The following is a 21,634-nucleotide window of genomic DNA, read 5'->3' as shown; positions in this document are numbered from 1 at the left end:
ATGAAAAATGTAGTCATAAAATATATTAGGAAATCTGTGAAAGTTGATAGCAGTTGGTCATCTTACTGTTCATGAAAAAGCCGGTAACAGGTGGAAACAAGTGTTTGAGAACTGGAAATCAAACAGTTTTGTGTGACAGCGGATGTTTATAGCAGGAGAGACAAATCAAGCCGATTCTGACATCCCTATTCACATTCAGCTAAGTCTAAAATATGTCCACCGATTTCTGTCGTATTAGTCCTTCGTTTAAATTAATAGTGACAAAGAAAAAAAAAAGATCGACTTTTGTGAAGAAAATTACGGCAAACTTGCAGATATTTAATTAGTACATTCTGTTTGAAATAACAATTAAACTATCATTCATCTTGATTACACAACTTTTAACACTGTATCACTTCGGAATATGTATTATATGACTTCATTGTGTTAAATTCCTGGTTTACATGTTTCGACCTATTATGGATCATCCTCAGATGTAAACCAAGTACGATAGAATTTAACACAAGAAAGTCATATAATACATATTCCGAAGTGATACAGTGTTAAAAGTTGTGAAATCAAGATATATAATCAAGACAATACAAATCATTTAAACTATTGCTATTATTATTATTATTATTATTATTATTATTATTATTATTATTATATTATTATTATTATTATTATTATTATTATTATTATTATTATTATTATTATTATTATAGTGCTTTTCGATTTATACCCAATTCCTCTGACTTTATGAGATTACCTGTAAATATTTTAACTGTTGTAGCCTTTATTCTAGACGTCAAAATCTTGATTATCAATTTTTTTGCAAAGTTATCAAGGGTGATATTGATTGTGAGTCTATCATAAACAATACCAGCCTTCATATTCCTACAAAAGGTTTAAGATTTCAAAAAAAATTTTATAGCAGAAATTCAAAATCACTTTCTCCAGTCTGTAGATGCATAAAACATGCCAATTTGCATGGGCACAATTTAGATCCTTTTAAGGTAAAGTTACGTTTTGATTATTAGTATTTACTGTTCTTGTTCTCAATTTTATTTATGTATGTTTTTGTTTATTTAAGATATTATTTATTTATTCTTGCACCTTTGTATCTTCTGTTTGTGTATTGTGCTGAACTATAATTGGCCTCTGGCTGTTGTTCAGCACACAAATATTAATAATAAAAAATAAAAAAATATATTATTATTATTATTATTATTATTATTATTATTACATAGGGGTTTATTTTATTGTATCTATTTTACCACAGTCTAGTATATACAGTAGTCATTAAAATGTGCAGTGTTTATAGAAGGTAATGCTTGCCACAAATGGGTTTTAGTGCGCACGCGTTTAAAATCAATGTTAATGTTATAAATTTGGAAAAACTGACCAGTTTTATTCTAAGCATACCAAGTAGTAATATTAATATAAAGAGGGTGTTTCATCTCATGAACAATAATTGTACAGATGTTCGAAACATGAACATGACACATTTAATCAAATCAGAGCTGAAAACTGCAGTAAACTTAAACTATTACGTAGAATAAAATTGTTTTTAGTAACTGAACCGAATAATTTGTCAATTTTCTATGTGAAATTTTGTCGATTCCTTAGTCTCCCGTATTTTCTTCAAAAAAAAAGTTGGCAACTTTAATTGCAACAATACATAGGTACTTAACCATGAAGCCAAATAACGAAGCAGACTGGATTACATGGATTTGCTTCAGAGAGTTTTGAACTTTAAAAATGCTCTCATAAAAAAAGAGGAAAAAGTCGCTTATCAAGTTTTTCCCCTGTGGCCTTCAATTAATTTCCAGTTCAGGAATATACATTTTTTTTATCCCAGTACGTCAAGAGAAGTTGTCCGTGTAAAATTATTACGTAAGAACAGCTGGAAGGACAACCGTAGTATGAAGAATGAGGCGAAGCTTTAGTGATGTTGCAACAGATGGCAGTTCCGTATCACTTCGCAACTATGTATTGGAATATGAAATACAAGAGAAATGATTTAGTGACAGAGACCTTCAGCGAAGTCAACATCCAAGATCTCAGAGGTGAATCTTTGCTTACTGCATTTAAGTTCATAGCATACAAGGTGCTATAACAATAATCAGGTGGTAGCAGAGGAGGGTTTCTGCCGTGCTGTATGGTTTTGAAATTCTCAGGTTAGTATTCATACTTTAAGTTAAAATGTTTCAAGGTTCCAGCATACGCATTAACGTTTAACACACTCAAGAAAACAAGATAAAAGCTAATACAGTAGCTGATATTAAAGGTACTGCGAAAATTTGTTTTATTTTTTTTATTTTATTTATTTTAACTAGCTAGCGAGTACAAATAAATTTATAAAACAAAAATGTTTCTAGCCACTACCGTAAGAGCCAGGCTCGTGTACGGGGTGGTCTTAGCCAATAATATAACATAAAATTTACAAGGACAGTTTACTAATTACAGTAAGTAACTTAATTCAAACCAATAAATAACACACCAAGAGCAAAAAAGAAGAAAGAGAAAAAGAGAGAAAAATACACATTTAATATAAATTGACAATCGGACACAAACCAGTGATATTCAATAAAAACATGAATATAGTCGACAGAAATAAAAGGTAAAAAAATACATTTAGTATTATATATCATGAATAATTTTATAAATTTATTTTTTAAAAGCTTGAATTTTAAAATATTTCAAATTTGGAAAATGGTTTGTAATTTTGTTATAGAGTCTTGGGCCGAAACCAGCACCATGTTTAAGAGCTGCACTTGTATGACATTTAGGCTCAATTAATGGGAAAGTAGACTTTTGTCTTCGAGTGCGATATTCATGTCGATTAAATTTATGCTTTATTTGATTTCTGTGATAGTAAGTGATAATTGAAGTGGAGTGTTAATTGGACGGAGTTACGCGATAATTGACTAACCGACAATTTGGAAAAAAAAAAATGATATATTTGTACAGCTCTGTTGATAGGAGGCTAAGTTACTCGGGAAAAAAATCAAGAATGCGATATCTGAACTTTGCTGCTATTTATAAGCAAAAATTCGTTTATTTCATAAAATTAATTAATCTATTTTGCTTTAAAATATTAATTCAACTGCTGGTCTCTTATTAAATATCGGTTAGTCTTTTATGGTGTTATTTGTGCTACTTTTGTAAGAGTATGGATGTTATAATAGCCTACTTCTTGAATAAAATGTTTTATAAAAACAGATTTTTTTCAAAGGCTAATATCTCGAAACAGGTTTTTGGCGCTTGGTTTCTTATTGCGAAACTCCGTCCAATTAGGATATGTCCTGAAATTTTAAGCTTATGAAGTGATTGAGTTTTGCAATAACTCTCCTCGGGTTCTCAGCCAAGTGAGTTGGATTGTTGCTTCCAATATTTAGTTGACTAGCTCTGCCATCTTCTTTAGAGATCAGCGTCATCGAAAGCTTGGAAGCAACTGTCCAACTCACCTGGCTGAGAACCGAAAAGAATTACCCCATATCCAACGTTGGGAAAGACTCATGTCTTACATCAGCCGTGGCGAAAATGTGATCGTGCGCCGAGCCACTGAGTAACCTGCAACGTGCATAGCACTTATGGAGTGAGGCGGACACCCGAAGGGGAAGTGAAGCAACTGTCTGACATATTAACGGATTTTCATCTTCCTTATGTCAAGCACTTAAATATAATTTTATACAGTATAAGGCTACAAATTAATGTTTAATACGTGTAACGAAGAAAGAAATGAATAAGAAAACATAGGACACATTATCACAACCTAAAATTAACTGTCTTCAGAATGTCTCTGCGACAGAGTTTCAAAATCAGGAATTATGTCACTTACTGCCAGTCGTAGTTGATCACGAAGGTATTTGTCAGTCGTGATCTAAATTTAGTTTTTACTGTTTTCACTGTTGAAAATAATTTTTCACAAACATAAGTTGTAGAGAAGATGTCAACAGAGCAAGCGACAGAATGAAGCTTCGGATATTTATTTTTTGGCAAAGATTTGAAAAGTTCAACATTTGTAAAGTCCTTACATGTAGCTTTCATTTAACATCACATTGTAAATCTGTAGGTTTAAATTGAAGATCTAACCGCATTATTCGTACATCTGCTGAAAAAGGATCGACGTACAGAGATGATGATGATGATAATAATAATAATAATAATAATAATAATAATAATAATAATAATAATAATAATAATAATAATAATAATAATCTATACTAATAATAAATCTGTAGCCGAAATTTTTCTGGTACTTTTCGAATTTCCAAAAATAATTGGTCCTAACATATATAATTAACCAACCTGAAACCGAAAATAGCTTTTTTGAAATTTTTGTTTGTATGTCTGTCTGTCTGTCTGTATGTTTGTTACCTTTTCACGCGATAATGGATGAACGGATTTCGATGAAAATTGGAATATAAATTAAGTTCGTTGTAATTTAGATTTTAGGCTATATGGCATTCAAAATACATTATTTAAAAGGGGGGTTATAAGGGGGCCTGAATGAAATAAATCGAAATATCTCGCTTATTATTGATTTTTGTGAAATATGTTACATAACAAAAGTTTCTTTGAAAATAATTTTCGATAAGTTTTGTTCCTTGAAACATTTTGATAGGACTGATATTTAATGAGATAAATGAGTTTTAAAATTCAAATAACTGCCATCTGAGGCCGTGTAATGAATTAAAAAACAAATGACTTCGTCTATAAGGGACCTTGGACAGCAACAATCGAAAGCTATGAAAGATAGCCTACAGGGAATGTTTTCTGTGTTTGTATGAAGTAATATCGGAAGCTAAATTAACCGATTTGTATAATTAATTATTATTTCACCATTGGAAAGTGTAGTTTCGCTAGATGGACATAATGCTATAATGTTATTACAGTAACTTCTGATATAATATAATGTAATGTAATGTAATTATAATACAATACAATATAATATTTTTTATGCAATGTCACCAGGTTGTTTCTGGTCTTCTCTCCTGACTGTGGCTTAGTTGTAACCCACTTCTGAGGTTGGGGCGCCTGGAAGGCGGAGTTACATTACCCCGATGATGTGATAGGATGATTATGATAATGTGGTGCCAGGAGAGGTCTTAAATCTAAACTTAACCTAAATTCCAGACCATGGACGAACACAGGAATAATCCCCTTTAAGGAAAAATTCCTGTGCTCTAACCGGGAATCGAACCCGGGACCTCATGAACTATATAACTATATATAACTATATAATGCAATATTATATAATATAATTTAAGTTATTTGAAGGGTCAAACGCCATTTACTAAATACGTAGAAAACAAGGGTTAAAATTAAGTTATTACCATAATTCAATGCAAACCTATAACAAGTAAAATAAAGTATACACATTAAATCTAAATGATATCAATGTTCATTAAACTATGGTTGCATGTAATAAAAATTAGAAACATGTTAAAGGAATTGTCATTGCACCAATGAGTGGTCTCTGGACCAAAATGATTGCATTTTAATTATTTGGATGCAATTTAATTAAGTAACATAAAAACGATTTATCCTTATATCAAACACGAATGTTCCCTGGATCAAATGTCCTATTTTAATTATGTAATTACTTTATATTTATTTCAAACGGGTGCAGCGGAGTGAATGGGTACGGCTAGTAATAATAATAATAATAATAATAATAATAATAATAATAATAATAATAATAATAATATAGGCCTAATGCTGTTTTATGTTATACAACCGTTTTCCTCATAATACTTGTGAACAAATCATACATTTAATATTCTCATCATGTTGGCAGCAAAAAAATGAACCCTCCCATCCTACTTGAAACTTTCGTTTTTATAGAGGTACATGGTTTCGAGAGAGACATTGCGACGATACGCCACTCGCAGGTCAGAGACAAATACAAATGGAACGGAGTTTGACTCTAGAGAGAGAGAGAGAGAGAGGGTGGGGATTGGGGGAGGTAGGAAGCATGAGAAATGCATAGCTACCATTGCGAGCCAGAATGTGCTCTCGAGTCACATTTTCGCCTCAGCTGTCTTACATGATTGAGTTGTGTTCAATCTTTTGGAATTCACAATTTCCCACCCTCAGTACTGTCGATCAAGGGCTGTAGTGCTCACCTTATAGACAAAATTATCTCAAGTGTTGTTATCCTAAACGCTGAAGACATACTCTCGGCTCCACAAGTAAAGAACCCTGGCCTCACACCACTTCTGCACAGATGACAGTGATTGACGGGCCAGTTAGGGGAAGATGATTTCCATATACATTTATTTAGCGATACTGTATAAACTGTGAGGATATCTAGCACAATTTCCATATACATTTATTTAGCGATACTGTATAAACTGTGAGGATATCTAGCACAATTTCCATATACATTTATTTAGCGATACTGTATAAACTGTGAGGATATCTAGCACAATTTCCATATACATTTATTTAGCGATACTGTAAAAACTGTGAGGATATATAACACAATTTCCATATACATTTATTTAGCGATACTGTATAAACTGTGAGGATATCTAGCACAATTTCCATATACATTTATTTAGCGATACTGTATAAACTGTGAGGATATCTAGCACAATTTCCATATACATTTATTTAGCGATACTGTATAAACTGTGAGGATGTCTAGCACAATTTCCATATACATTTATTTAGCGATACTGTATAAACTGTGAGGATATCTAGCACAATTTCCATATACATTTATTTAGCGATACTGTATAAACTGTGAGGATATCTAGCACTAGTCGAGTTGGTTTTAGCAAGATGAGTCCGAGGATTCGCCGTGGATTATCTGATATTCACAGTACAGTTGGGGAAAGCCTCGGAAAATAACCCAACCATATTGGCCTAATGAACCAAAGAGAGATTCAATCCCATTTCTTGGCGGAGTCCGGAACAGGAGACCAACTCGTTTCCCCTAAGCTACGTCGGTGGCCTACCAAAATGTTAATGACTAATAATCTTCTTAACTATAGTCGCGTCGCTGTTATTTCCGGTGTGACCAATGCCGGATTTAGGCCTAGGAAACCTAGGCAGTTGTTTAGGGCGGCAAATTCCAGGGGGCGGCATTTTCTCTCTCTCTTTCTTCCTTCCTTTCTTCATATCTTCCTTTCTTTCTTTATATCTTCCTTCCTTTCTTCATATCTTTCTTCATATCTTCCTTTCTTCATATCTTTCTTCATTTCTTCCTTCCTTTCTTCATATCTTTCTTCATATCTTCCTTTCTTCATATCTTTCTTCCTTTCTTCATATCTTCCTTCCTTCATATCTTCCTTCCTTTCTTCATATATTCCTTCCTTTCTTCATATATTCCTTCCTTTCTTCATATCTTTCTTCACATCTTCCTTCCTTTCTTCATATCTTCCTTTCTTCATATCTTCCTTCCTTTCTTCATATCTTCCTTCCTTTCTTCATATCTTCCTTCCTTTCTTCATATCTTCCTTCCTTTCTTCATATCTTCCTTCCTTTCTTCATATATTCCTTACTTTCTTCATATCTTCCTTCCTTTCTTCATATATTCCTTCCTTTCTTCATATATTTCTTCATATCTTCCTTCCTTTCTTCATATCTTTCTTCATATCTTCCTTCCTTTCTTCATATCTTCCTTCCTTTCTTCATATCTTCCTTCCTTTCTTCATATCTTCCTTCCTTTCTTCATATCTTCCTTCCTGTCTTCATATCTTTCTTCATATCTTTCTTCATATCTTCCTTCCTTCCTTTCTTTTTTTCTTCCTTCCTTTCTTTCTTTCTTTCTTCCTTTCTTCCTTCCTTTCTTCCTTCCATCCTTTCTTTCTTTCTTTCTTTGTTTCTTTCTCTCTTTCTTTCATTTTCATTTCACAGTGCAATTTGTTTTCAAAACACTTGTTGGTAAATCTTTTCTGAAGTTTGTTCTTGAAAGTATTGTGGAAGTCGGATATTGTTTTGTATCGCATTGTCGCAGTCGCGGCGAGAGTAAAAGGAAAGTGTGCAACTGCATTAATATTTTTATATCGATTTCACTATGAAACTGCTTAAATTTGAGTGCTTGTATGAACAAGAATACATTGTTGAAAATCAAATTGGATGTGTGTTTATTATTAATGATCGCTATGAATAGTAACCACAACTCTGTTACATTTCCAATATGTTCTTGTTTTCTAAAGGCAGGCGTTTGACAATAAAATCATTTGACCTCTTGCACTGCTATATTTTTCAAAGATATTGTCATGGTCAGCCACTAAAGCACAGATTTTGAGGTGTTCCGAATCCATTTCTTGATTTGAGTTTCACAATGGGCAGTTAGGGGACTGATATATTCCAATTCTATGCAGGTGTTTGGCCAAACAATCATGGCCTGTTGCCAATCTAAATGCAGCTACAGACGATTTTCGTGGTAAATCGGGAACTAACTGTGGATTATGATGCAGAGAGTTCCATTTTTTCCCTTGTCATTGTGTTATCAAATTTTGTTTGTTGAAGTCTAAGTATGTAGATTTAATAAATCTTTTCACAGAGTAATACGTAGATTTAGTAACAGGTCTGTAAGTAGCAGTGCTGCCCTTCTTTGCTAAAGCATCCGCATTCTCGTTTCCCAGGATTCCACAATGGGATGGTATCCATTGGAATACAATTCTTTTATTGAGTGATATTAATTGAGAGAGCATTTTAGTTATTTCTGCTGTTTGAGATGAAGGTGTGTATATCGTCAACAATACTATTTAATTACTCTCCAGCATGTGCACTATAAACAGTAATTCGATATGAAAGGTTTATTCCACAAAGAGTTGGAGATTATTTTTCAATTTACTAATACTTCCTGTAGAAGTGCGAAATACCCGTAATAATAAAATTATACTACCAGCAAAACCAATGCTTAAAAATAAACCACAGCCATCAATTTTGTTTCAACTATGAATAAGTTTGAATATGTTTCTTTGCATCGAGTCTGATGTGTTTCGTCATATCGGCTTTGATGATCATCATCAATGCTTTCTCTATGAAGAAAGTGTGAATGACATCATCAATGCTTTCTATATGAAGAAAGTGCAAGAAAATCTTTATAATTCACAAATAAGATGCATGTATTTTGATTCCACTAATTTGTTTTCTGAATTGTAACATTTCATTTAGAAATAATTTCAATTAAACATGACCTGTGTAATACAGGGACATCACTTTATTTTTACCAACATTTTTAACATTAACCTGGCTATACTCGGAAACACTGTTGCCCCCTTCCATTACAGGAGTTTGATGTTACTAGTGCAATATGTAAACAAATCATTCTACTAGGTATAGGAGGAGAGAGAAGTAGTGTATCCATTTATGTTGTAGGGAAATACGATATTACGATTTTCAGTTTGATGATCACTTTTACAGAATTTATCAAAATACAGTAGAGTAGTAGCATTTTTTTTCTTCAAAAAACTCAACTTTTCAGGCGGATATGTTCGTTATGTATTGTCTACTTTATTTAGCATATTAATTATCGGTGTTAACATACAATATAGAGAGTGCATTTAAATTGAGGGGGTCATAAGTAAAGGGCTGTAAGTGCACTTAAGCTACTTTTGAGAAAATGGGGTTTAAATATTTAAGCTTTCGTAAAATCGGTGAAATTTTTATTTAAATTTTAATGTGTGACGCGATTAAAATATCCCTTTGCCACTAAAATTTTAGATACTTTTGCTTACACTGAATGCACTTAACTTATGTTATTACAAATGTCATTAGCATTCCTTTGCTTCTAGCCACCTCAATTCAAAATAAGCTAATCTGAATTTTTAAACAAGTTGCTGAAAATGGTTGCCGTTCATTATAATGCAGGCTTCAATTCTTTACGCATATTATTAAAAACATTTTGAAGCATATTCTCTGAAAATGAATTTATCGTTTCTTGAATATAATTTTTAGTACGATATTATTAATGTAGGTTCTTTCTTCTATAGAAAACGCAACCATATTTATGAAACACACTATACACTGCAGTGTTTACTTCACTGCTTGAAGACTTCGAATGCAACAGCGGTCGTAAGTTTGTGTGTCTGACGGGAGCAAGGACATTAGTGAAGGGGTTGGAGTGAAGTACATTCAGAAATGCAGGTACAATAAAAAATGCAAGTAAAAATAAAATGATGTCCCTGTATATGCTCTTAAAAGGTTTGTGGGAATTGGGGGGGCGGCAAATTTTAATACTGCCTAGGGGCGGCACCTGGAGAGTAGAAATACGAAATACGACCTCTGCGCAAGTGGGATATGGGAGGGCAGGACCAATGACCGCTCTGGGTGGAGGCATTAGTTGAACGAAGCTTGCAAATAAGGGGATCATTTGTATCTGAACTCTACCACGAGCATCTTACCCCTTAGCGGCCTCGAGCTGATGCTACCTGCAATACACTGCGCCCCCGTATGCGCCAAGTGTCTCTACAGATTCCTGGGACGGACCATAAAACCGGTCATGGGTATGACTCCTCCTCTTTGCTTACGCCTTAGGAAGTGAAGACTCTATAAAGTCTAGATAGGTATTATCGTTCGTCATTTTTGTTATTTCGTTACCTAGCTACCAGACGAGGAATCTATTTGCCGCACAGTTAAACATGATCATGTCGTAGCTCCTATGATAATAAATCGACTCTCTTAGGAGCTATGACATGATAATGTTTAGCGGTGCAGCAAATAGATTTCTCGTCTAGTAGCTCGGCAACGAGAAAACAAAAATGGCGGGCGATTATGTTCATCATTTATTGAGCCTTAGGTAGTGCATAACGTCACCAGCAGCTAATGACAAGGCTCACACGTTTAAATGTAGCCGACCTGCAACGTGATTAGCTGCCGGAAATAAGAGCGACGCGACTATAGTATTGATCGCATTGAAATGTCATTCTGTGTTTGTCTTCCGTTTCTATGAGGAATACCCTTAACCAGAAACATATATTTTTTATCTTAAATTTTATTAGAAACATCTGGTCTCTCAGACCAAGTTGCAGAAAAAAAAAAAAATACACTTTCATAAAATTAACAATATAGCCTATGTTGTTGTTGTTTAATCAACTTTCCGAAGACAATGTGTAAATGCAATTCAATCTTAAACTCAATGTTTGTGAAAAATAAAATGACAAAATGAACATACCTATTGTAAACTGTATTATTTCAATGTACCGAAGTACATATGATATTTCCATGCAGATATTCTGCGTCATCATACGATGAAAGAGTAATGGAACGGAGAAAAATTCTCTGCGGCGCCGGGATTTGAACCCGGGACTTCGATCCTATGTTCATAGACATCTATGACGTAGTGCAGAGGGCGGCCATTAGAGGGAACCCAAGAGTTGGAACTCAATCAGAGACAATTCTGTCCGACGCCGGGATGGTATCCGGTGTGGCTTAGTGGATAAAGCATCAGCACGTAGAGCTGAAAACCCGGGTTCAAATCCCGGCGACGGAGAGAATTTTTCTCCGTTCCATTACTCTTTCATCGTATTGTAAACTGGCCTGACAAATTAGTCTAGTAGGGTGCTATTCATAGACATTTCGCTAGCCCGTGCTACGAGCGTGCTAACTAGCCCCGGCTATCGACCGGTTACATGTACGGGATTCATATCATATCATATATATCGCTGACACTGGTTTATGAATACGAAAAACGTTAGTTAGCTGATCATCCACCGGAAGCCTGCGCTAAGAATGTCTATGAATATGGCCCGAAGACTTTTGCACATGAAAATTACTCTTAGATTTTTCTCGAAATTGTTGTATGCGCAATTTACATTCCGAACACACGATTCTATAAAAACATGAAAGGGTCAAAACATCTAACAACTTATGTTAGGGTTGAACTAACATAAATTCTTCCAAAACACTCACACACAGAAACACTGGGTCTGACGCCATTGCACAGAAAACATACTTAATTAGGAACACAAGGTCTCCCAGGCCACTAGACTTCCAAGAAATCGTTAATATATCATCTGTTTATAATTAGACTATTATGACAACAATGATGACATCATACAAATAACATCTTGATAAGAAGGTACTGTAAACAACAAATATCGTGCATAAGCAGTATTACTTAATTACTTACTTACTGGCTTTTAAGGAACCTGGAGGTTCATTGCCGCCCTCACATAAGCCCGCCATTGGTCCCTATCCTGAGCAAGATTAATCCAGTTTCTATCATCATATCCCATCTCCCTCAAATCCATTTTAATATTACCCTCCCATCTATGTCTCGGCTTCCCCAAAAGTCTTTTCCCCTCCGACCTCCCAACTAACACTCTATATGCATTTCTGGATTCTCCCATACGTGCTACATGTCCTGCCCATCTCAAACGTCTGGATTTAATATTCCTAATTATGTCAGGTGAAGAATACAATGCGTGCAGTTCTGTGTTGTGTAACTTTCTCCATTCTCCTGTAAATTCATCCCTCTTAGCCTCAAATATTTTCCTAAGCACCTTATTCTCAACCACCCTTAATCTATGTTCCTCTCTCAAAGTGAGAGTCCAAGTTTCACAACCATAAAGAACAACCGGTAATATAACTGTTTTATAAATTCTAACTTTCAGATTTTTTGACAGCAGACTGGATGATAAAAGTTTCTCAACCGAATAATAACAAGCATTTCCCATATTTATTCTATGTTTAATTTCCTCCCGAGTATCATTTATATTTGTTACTGTTGCTCCCAGGTATTTTAATTTTTCCACCTCTTCAAAAGATAAATGTCCAGTTTTTATATTTCCATTTCGTACAATATTCTGGTCACGAGACATAATCATATACTTTGTCTTTTCGGGATTTACTTCCAAACCGATCGCTTTACTTGCTTCAAGTAAAATTTCCGTGTTGTCCCTAATCGTTGCCTAAGCAGTATTACCAACACAAAAGATTTTAATTCTACTAGGGTCTCACAGACCTACGTTTCTAGCTAAGGGTTCACAATTTTATGTTTCTGAAAGGGAGGGGGTGAATTCATACTTGCACTATTACTCTAATCATGCCAGGCACATTTAAACCCACAACAGTCGATTATACTTAGGTTCGATGCGTATCCAGATATCATGCATACAGACCTATAGCCATATTAAGACGTATATAATGCCCATGAATACAAGAACTTCACGTAAGAGAATAGCATAAAAATGATCGATGATTATGAAAAACATTTGAAACTGTAGTTCGAAAATTTTACTAAAATACTGAAAATCTAACTAGAAGTTATAACACTGTGTTGTTAACAATTTTAAAAGCTTTACTGTAGTTATTATTTATTCATTTAAATTTCACCTAGCTCGTAAGTTTGCAGAAGAAGTAATATCAAAATTTGGGAGCGGTTGTAGGTGCGAACTTTTTTTTTTTCACAAATGAATTTCAACAAAATCAGACGAAGAGACGCTTGACATAGAGTCCATTACGAGGATAGTTTCCAGCAAGATTGATATTGGAAGAATGATTATTTCTAGAGAGCATCACAAAAATTTAGAAGATAGAAACTTTTACGAATAAGAAGAAACTCGAATGTTTGTAGCCTATATATGTGTATGAAGACAAAAGTGATTTGAATTGTTTAAATGTTATAAATATATTGACGAATTTTCCAAAATAAAATTAATTTTATAAATATAAATTTTATAATTTTATAAATAATATATATAGACGAATTTTCCAAAACAAACTTAACTGCTAACAATACTGTATTACGCAAAGCAAATGCAGTGCACAAATGTATTGAATTTATTAAAAAGTAATTCCCGTAAGTTGAAATCACATTTGAAACGTTTCTATTTCTATTGAATTCCACAAAATTTCCTGCAATGTAAAGCACTTGAATATTAAAATATAATCTTCTCATCGGATTAATAATAATAATAATAATAATAATAATAATAATAATAATAATAATAATAATAATAATAATAATAATAATAATAATTTTTTATTTAGTATGTAGTTTTCCTCAACCAAACTAGCGAGTTTACATTACAAGAAGAAATGCCTTACTTTCTTCATATTTACTCGTACATAGGCAGATCCCGTATGGTTTATGGTTGAAAGGTGGGAGGAAAAGATTTGTTCTACAATTTTCTTTATACATTGCTCCATTATCATTCTCAGTCAGTAAATTAGTATTAAATTGTAACAAAACTAACATAATTCAATTTAAATCCTGTCCAAATTCAACGTCGCAAATTTCAAGCGCAAATTAACAATAGATCCCTATTACAAACAACAACAACAACCAAATTTCTTGGCTTAAAAATCGATAATGTGTTAAATTGGAAAAATCATATAAAAATACTCCTAAACTAAATTCAGTATGTTTTGCTATTAGATCTATGCAAAAGATAGTAAATATCAATACCTTAAAAACAATATACTTTGCGTACTTCCACTCGGTAATGAGTTTTGGAATAATATTCTGGGGAAATTCCACAAATAGTAACAGTATATTCCTAATACAAAAAAGAGTAATTAGAATAACAGTAGGTGCCAAATCTAGGCAATCGTGTAGGACTATTTAAAAAAAAACTACTAATAATGCCCATGGCTTGTCAGTATATCTTTTCATTAATAATCTTCCTCGTATGTAATCGTGAAAACTTTGTAACTAATTCAACAGTTCATAGTATAAATACGCGTTAAAAATGACTTTCATACTCCATTGGCAAGTCTATCGTGCTATCAAAAAGGAGTGCGTTACATGCCAGTAAACAGTACCTAATTTCTCACGTCTTCTATTCTGTAGGTGAATTCATGACATTCAACAACGCTTCATGAAATTGATACTAAAACTTTGTATTGTACTAGTAGACTATATTGTAAATCTGTTCTGTATATATTTCAACCAGACTGTGACTATAAATTTAGGGCCATATTCATAGACATTCTTAGCGCGGGCTTCCGGTGGATGATCAGCGAACTAAAGTTTTTCGTATTCATAAACCAGTGTTAGCGATATGATATGATATGAATTCTGTACAAGTAATCAGTCGATAGCCGGAGCTAGTTTAGCACGCCCGTAGCGCGGGCTAGCGAAATGTCTATGCATAGCATCCTAATGGCCGGTTTTTCCAAGTATGGTTAGAAAATTTAACGACTGTTAAACTCTAAACAGTTTGTTAATTAATAAAATTGTATGTTTTCAACACCAGTTTGGTTTAACAGACTGTTAGCAGTAATATATAACATTTAAAAAAACATTTAAAAAATACTTTGGACTGTTTAAATACATTAGTGTTATTTTATTTCTTTCGTATTTCGTATCCATAATAGCAATGAGGAAATATAACCTTACTTTGTAATTATTATTCAGCACCTTTCATTTGCCAACTGTTTGTATATGGATCGTGGCCTACTATAACAGGTTGTCATTTTATGCAAGTTTCATGACTCACTCTATAATATAGAATTTAAAGATTAATTTTATCATCATCATCATCATCCTTCACGAATTAGGCCTCTCTAGACCTGTTTCGGCCCCATCTAGCAGTCTTTTTAAAAGTCTTCCTGGTCGACGATGTCCTCTAGGTTTATATTGCATCATAATTTTTGGGATTCTTGAATTTTCCATTCTTCTTACATGATGTAGCCAATTGAATTTGTATCTGCTCAGTTGGCTAGATCATGTAAGAAGCCCACTACTGGAGTTAACTCGTTTAACATTTAGTTAAATATGGCCGATGTTTCCACAGCTATTCGAACAGAAGTTGCGAAATTAATATTTTGTGTCTCTCTGTAGGGAATGTTTAGCATATGACTGGTAATATAACATTTAAAAAATACTGTGGACTGTTTAAATACATCAGTGTTATTTTATTTCTTTCGTATTTCGTATCCATAATAGCAATGAGAAAATATAACCTTACTTTGTAATTATTATTCAGCACCTTTCATTTGTCAACTGTTTGTATATGGATCGTGACCTACTATAAGAGGTTGTCATTTTATGCAAGTTTCATGACTCACTCTACAATATAGAATTTAAAGATTAATTTTAACCAATCAAAAATTGTCTTACATGTGCAGAATCATTACGAACTGCTGTTGAGTAGTTAAAATAGTGCTAACAGACGTTATAGTTAAGTGTTTGTTATCTTAAACAAAATTATGTTGAACAAATGGAAAATACATTAACAAAGCGTTAAAAATAAACAGATTGTTAATTTAACATTCGTTAAGCAAAATTAAACATTACTTGGACAAACTGGCCATAAGACTTTATAGTAGTATTAAGTTTTTTTGACTTTTTGGATATTCTAGCTGTGAAGCAATGTACGAACCATGGAATGTTAATAACTACAATACGATACAATACAATACAATACAATACAATCATATGGTATTGTATCAAAATAGCGTATTTACACTACTACTTGAGAGCACTTCTTGTGTAAGGAAGAATATTTCATTTCTCTCATTTATATTTTCAGAATAATCAACAAAAGGAATGACAGTCGAAATGACTTTGTTCGACTGGGTCCTCCTCCTGCTCGGCCTGGGAGCCTTGCTGTATTTCTGGGGCACCAGTACCTACAGACGCTTCATGAAGCCGGGAATACCTCACGACACACCCATTCCGTTCCTCGGCAGCGTGGGGTCAGCATTTCTGAAGGGCCGATCTTTACCGGACATAATACTGGACATGTACAACAGATACAAGGGCCGACCCTACGGCGTCATGTTCATGTTTCGTAATCCGGTAACTGTCATATTTGACCTTGAACTCATCAAGAAAATTGCTGTCAAGGACTTTGACTACTTCCCAAATCGTCAGCCGACGTTTTTTGAAAATGTTGACCCTCTCTTCAGAAAAGCATTACCCATTCTCAAAGGTAAGTTATACCTTGACCAAAACTACTTCCGACTTGACAGTTTACAGAGAAGGGGGAGCAGTGTTGTCACGTTGCCCATCGTTCGTGTAAGCGAGCGCGCTGCCGATAGAGTGCAGTAATGAACGGCTGACATGAACGCATACATTTCTAACCAATTTGTTGAACACTAGGCATTAAAATTAGTGTACATTATTGTGTACTTTGTGTACTTTTATTGGTCTATTATTATTATTATTATTATTATTATTATTATTATTATTAGTAGTAGTAGTAGTAGTAGTAGTAGTAGTAGTACCGGTATTCTTCAATGTAATACCGTTAGAAAAGCGTCGAAAGGACTGTAAACTGTAAAAACAGGTTCAAATTTAATACGAAACGTCTACTTTTATGAGTGTCGGTATTCTTCTATTTAATATTGTTAGAAAGGCGTTCAAAAATGGTAAACTGTAAAAATATTTATGATTAAAAATCTGCACGACCTTTTTCTTTTCCAATGCCGATAACAGTGCTCTTATTAATTGTAACACAAGCAGCAGTTCTCATTACGACTTGCGCCAAAGGTAAGAGAGCCCCGCCATTATCTTTTTCCCTCTCAAAATACTCTCTTACATTACACACCATCTCTCGCGCTTGACTCTTTAACGAGGCACATTGTACAATATTCTTTGTTCTCCACCTGCCTTTCCTTCCTTCCGACACTGCACAAGTCACCTGTTTAGAAACTCTCGCAGAAACTAGAAAACACACATTAGCCAAGCCACACATTCCACCAATGACAACGAAGATAATACGTGTAATATAATTGAAACAAAATAATTATCGATATCGGTACACTAGACCAATAATACAATTAAATAATATTTTTAATTCACACAAAGCAAGCGCTAACCAGCCAACTCAAAGTCACTCCGGGCACTGTATTCAGCTCTAGGCCGTGGTATTCACGTGCAACTTGTAAACATAGACACGGCAACACCGTCCCGTTACCATGGTTACGCCTCTCTCGTGATTGGTTGATTTGAATGGTTGCCATGGTAACATGCTAAAGGCGCCATTTGTCAGGTCGGAAGTTGTTTTGGACAGACCATAAATATTTATTCGAAGTTGAAGTCGTGGAGTAGAAGTAGTTCTAGGTGCGGAACATTTAAAGTTTTTGAAAATATTCCGACTGTAATTCCGTTATTGTTTTTATGCTCGACCATGCCGAAATGTAGTAATTATACACCTGGTAGCAGCCATTTAATGGACCTCATTAAAGTACACCTATTCATTAAAGTTCAGGTTTTCCACCAATCAGAAAGCAATATGAAAGCGCAAGTATCGATTATTCTCGGATATGCAATCGAAAGACAACTAGCGAAACGTCACGGAGGCTGGAAATCCAATACTGTCGAAGAAGGTTATGTTCTATTACTATAATAATTAGCGTTAATTGTAAATAATATTCAAATAAATTCAAATTGTCATCTCGTTTTTCAATGTCTAAATCAATTTCCAGGTTATATCAAGATTAATGTTCATTTTACTCTCTAGATTATATCAAGGTCAATGACATTTGTTCCTCGGAAAAAAATCAATACTTTCGCGTTGGCGCACATCTCACAATTTACGAGATATTGCACAAGGTTACTTCCGCTCTCCAGTCAGATAAGAATAATATGAATACTTATGAATAATTTCAAGTTAGAAATATGGTCGAGCATTAAAAGTCGTATGAAACTTGACTATAATGGTAATTAAGACGCGAGTATGTTTATGAAACTCGCTTGCGCTCGTTTCATAAACATATTCGCGTCTTAATTACTACCATTATAGGCTCGTTGCATAATGTATTATAAGGAAATCTGTCTAAGTTCTTTCCTTCCATGTCAGCGCCTGAAGTCTCGCTTCGGGAGATTTTGTGACAAATGCTGTGGGAATAAGATTTATGAGCTTTTTCCCCATTGCATTTAAAACCGATTTCTTTTGTTCTGTACATTGGTTACATCAGACTGTCACTAGTGGCAGCTGCCCCTATTTTCCCATAAATCTATGACCAGGGTTGGGCGAGTAAATTACCTGTATGTATTTTACGTGTAAAATACATAATGTAGAAAATTGTTTTATACACGAGTAATAAACTAACATTTATTGATTTTGAGAATCTAAACATAAATTACTTCATTCCTTCTAAGTCCTGATAAGAAAAATGTAGGCCTACTCATATGTTGCAGCAGAAAAAAATATTATTTTTTTTGTGATTTTATACTAACGTTTTTACATAAATTACAACATTGTTCATACTTACTTTCATTCACTCTAATACTTAGAAAAACATCAATGCTTTGCTTACTTTCAGTTTGTATGTTGCAAAAACCACATAACATCCTAACTAATTTATTTCTTTGGGGACTTTATATAATATATTATAAAACACAACTAATAGTGAATAAACCTAACATTAGCAACTAATATCATTTGTTAAATACACTTTCACAATTAAAATAAAATTAATTAAACTAAACAATTTTTATTGATTTCCCCGAAAGTTTTTTTGTTACTTGTGGCATTTTAAAAATAAACAATTCTGGTGATAAAGCCCTTTTTATAGAATGAGAGTTAAAAGTAACTATTATGATTTGAACATAACACATTAATAATTTTCCAAATTTTATGTGGTAAATGACTAATCATCAAATAGTTTGGAAGCATGGCTGAATAGACTTTTTTATGTCAGAACATTAATAAACTCATTTTTTCAATCTTTGTTTCCACTGGCATTACTGCCTTTGTTGGTCGTAGGCCATCAGCGGCGGATTTTCAGGGGAGGCAAGGGAGGCCGAGCCTCCCCTAATATTTTGCCAGAACGCAATATAGCAGTAATAATACCAGCTGAATTAAGATCACAGACAAGTTACAACAAATGACGAACATTTTTCCTTTTATATTAATTTTACTATTCACTACGACTAAGATGTAAGTTACGTAAAGTCGACCACATTCAGTTGGTGATGCCCGCTCGCTATACTGTAGATAGTACAAATAATTCGTACTGAAAAATAACAGATAGCGCTGTAACCTGTGTAGTCGACATCTAGCAGCCTGCAGTGTCTATGAGAGAGGGGGAGAGAGGATTCGGCTACATGACGCTACTCCCCGGTAACCATGACAACAACAGTTCAACCAATAAGACAGCTGGTTAGAAGAGTGTTTAAACTTGACTAGAACGCGCGAAGGGAGCCGATTTGGAGACGTCCTACCCACCGCTGACAACTGTACTGCTTATAGTCACGGCTGGTTTCGGCTGTATTGGGAAGCTCTCTCTCTTTCTCTCTTCTTGGTTTTAGAAAATTGAGTCACGTGTTGTTAGTTTTCTCTCCCTGCGTAAAAGTTTTCATTTATGTTGTTAGATTTTCTCTTGTTTGCGGGTGTTCTTGTTATTTTATTCTTTTGTGTTACGAGATGTATATGATATATTTACTTATACAGTATTTTAAATATATCCAGAGTTTAGAAACAAATGCAGATTTGTCTCTAGCTTCTTCTAGTAGCAGTTGTTCAATATGTTGTGACCTATTTGATCGGTTTGCGAAGAAAGAGGAACATCCAGTTAATTTGCTTTAAAATTAGACTATGTAATAGTAATGAGCAAGCCCCGGATTCTTAGGTTCGAACCAATTTTGTTGCTGTCTCCTTACTCTCGAAATATTGCTTTTCGTATTCGTTTTATGTAGCAAAGCGTAACATTCTTAAATTCAATATGACCTAAAAAAACCTAATTCGTATGTTAGGACTTGGAGTGTCCTAAAGAGAGACAATCTTTACCAAGCTGTTGTAATATATTCATAGTATGTTGTTTATTTTTATTTTTTTCCCCGTAAAATTATATAAATTCCTAAACATAAGATTTAAAATCCTAAAACATAAATTGGAAAACCTAATTTTAGTTTCTTAAAACCTATAACTTCTGTGCTTGGTAATGAGGCACGTCACAGGCTTTATATTTTTATATTCTCATCAATCACGTCTTGGCCTCCCCAACTTTCAAACCCACCGTCCGCTACTGTAGGCCATGTGTACAGTTCTGTGTAGAAACCTTTCAATTCATCCGGAATGAATTGCAAAATCTTCGTAAGGTCTCCAATTGTTAGAAACTTACAAATATTTCTTGTATCATAAACAAAATCGAAGCATGAAAAACACGTTGTTATAGCTACTAGCAACAAGTGGAATTTTCCTTTAGACAAGAGTTGTGCTCTCCTTTGTAACTGAATATCTTTCAAAGGAAAGCAGCCTTTGAAGTGACATCTGTTGATTCTATGAAGAAATATTTCGAAAAGTCGAGAAGCTACACTGGCTCAATCGGAAATCTAATATAATAAATAATGTATGAAATACAGCGTAATTTCCTAAATGGTCGCAGAATTCAGAGTGGAGACATGGACGAGGCATTTAAATTACCAGTCAGAGCGCGCAACCTTTTAAAAATGTGGCCCTAAACAGCTGATAGACCGGTCGGATATCCATGAAAATTGGCAGAGGGCATCTTTAGCCCATAAACAATTTTTTAAAGATAAAAACAAAAATTATTATTTTTTTACCAAAAATGACAAAATTTCACATCACTGTACCCTTAAATAATTTGTAGGCTACCTGCATTCTAGGAGAATGGGAGTTTTGTCCAAATTAGACCTCAACGTGTCCGCCTTTAGGAACACGATACAGTTCATAATATTGAGGCTAATTCCTTCCAACGCTGGGGTAACTTCCTCTGCAGTTTTTGAGGCTACAATAGCATAGACAAAATTGCGGGAATTCTCTCGTCATAT

General features: G+C 34.1%; 1 protein-coding gene across 2 annotated transcripts in view; it reads left to right on the top strand.

Annotated features, from left to right (window-relative positions):
* The first annotated feature begins 1,898 nt into the window (after positions 1-1,898).
* Positions 1,899-21,634, top strand: part of LOC138695837 (cytochrome P450 9e2-like) — a 45,848-nt gene continuing 26,112 nt past the window's right edge. Inside the window, exons 1-2 of one of the 2 annotated variants that reach the window (XM_069820116.1) lie at positions 1,899-2,048; positions 16,425-16,826. In XM_069820116.1, the coding sequence (XP_069676217.1) occupies positions 16,442-16,826 (385 nt within the window). In that variant the 5' untranslated portion in view covers positions 1,899-2,048; positions 16,425-16,441. Of the gene's footprint in view, positions 2,160-16,424; positions 16,827-21,634 lie in introns of both variants that reach the window. The other variant, XM_069820115.1, reaches the window with a different exon arrangement.

This window comes from Periplaneta americana, chromosome 3, assembly GCF_040183065.1.
Source record: "Periplaneta americana isolate PAMFEO1 chromosome 3, P.americana_PAMFEO1_priV1, whole genome shotgun sequence".
Classification (NCBI taxonomy): domain Eukaryota; kingdom Metazoa; phylum Arthropoda; class Insecta; order Blattodea; family Blattidae; genus Periplaneta; species Periplaneta americana.
This window is presented reverse-complemented; position numbering and strand designations above follow the sequence as displayed.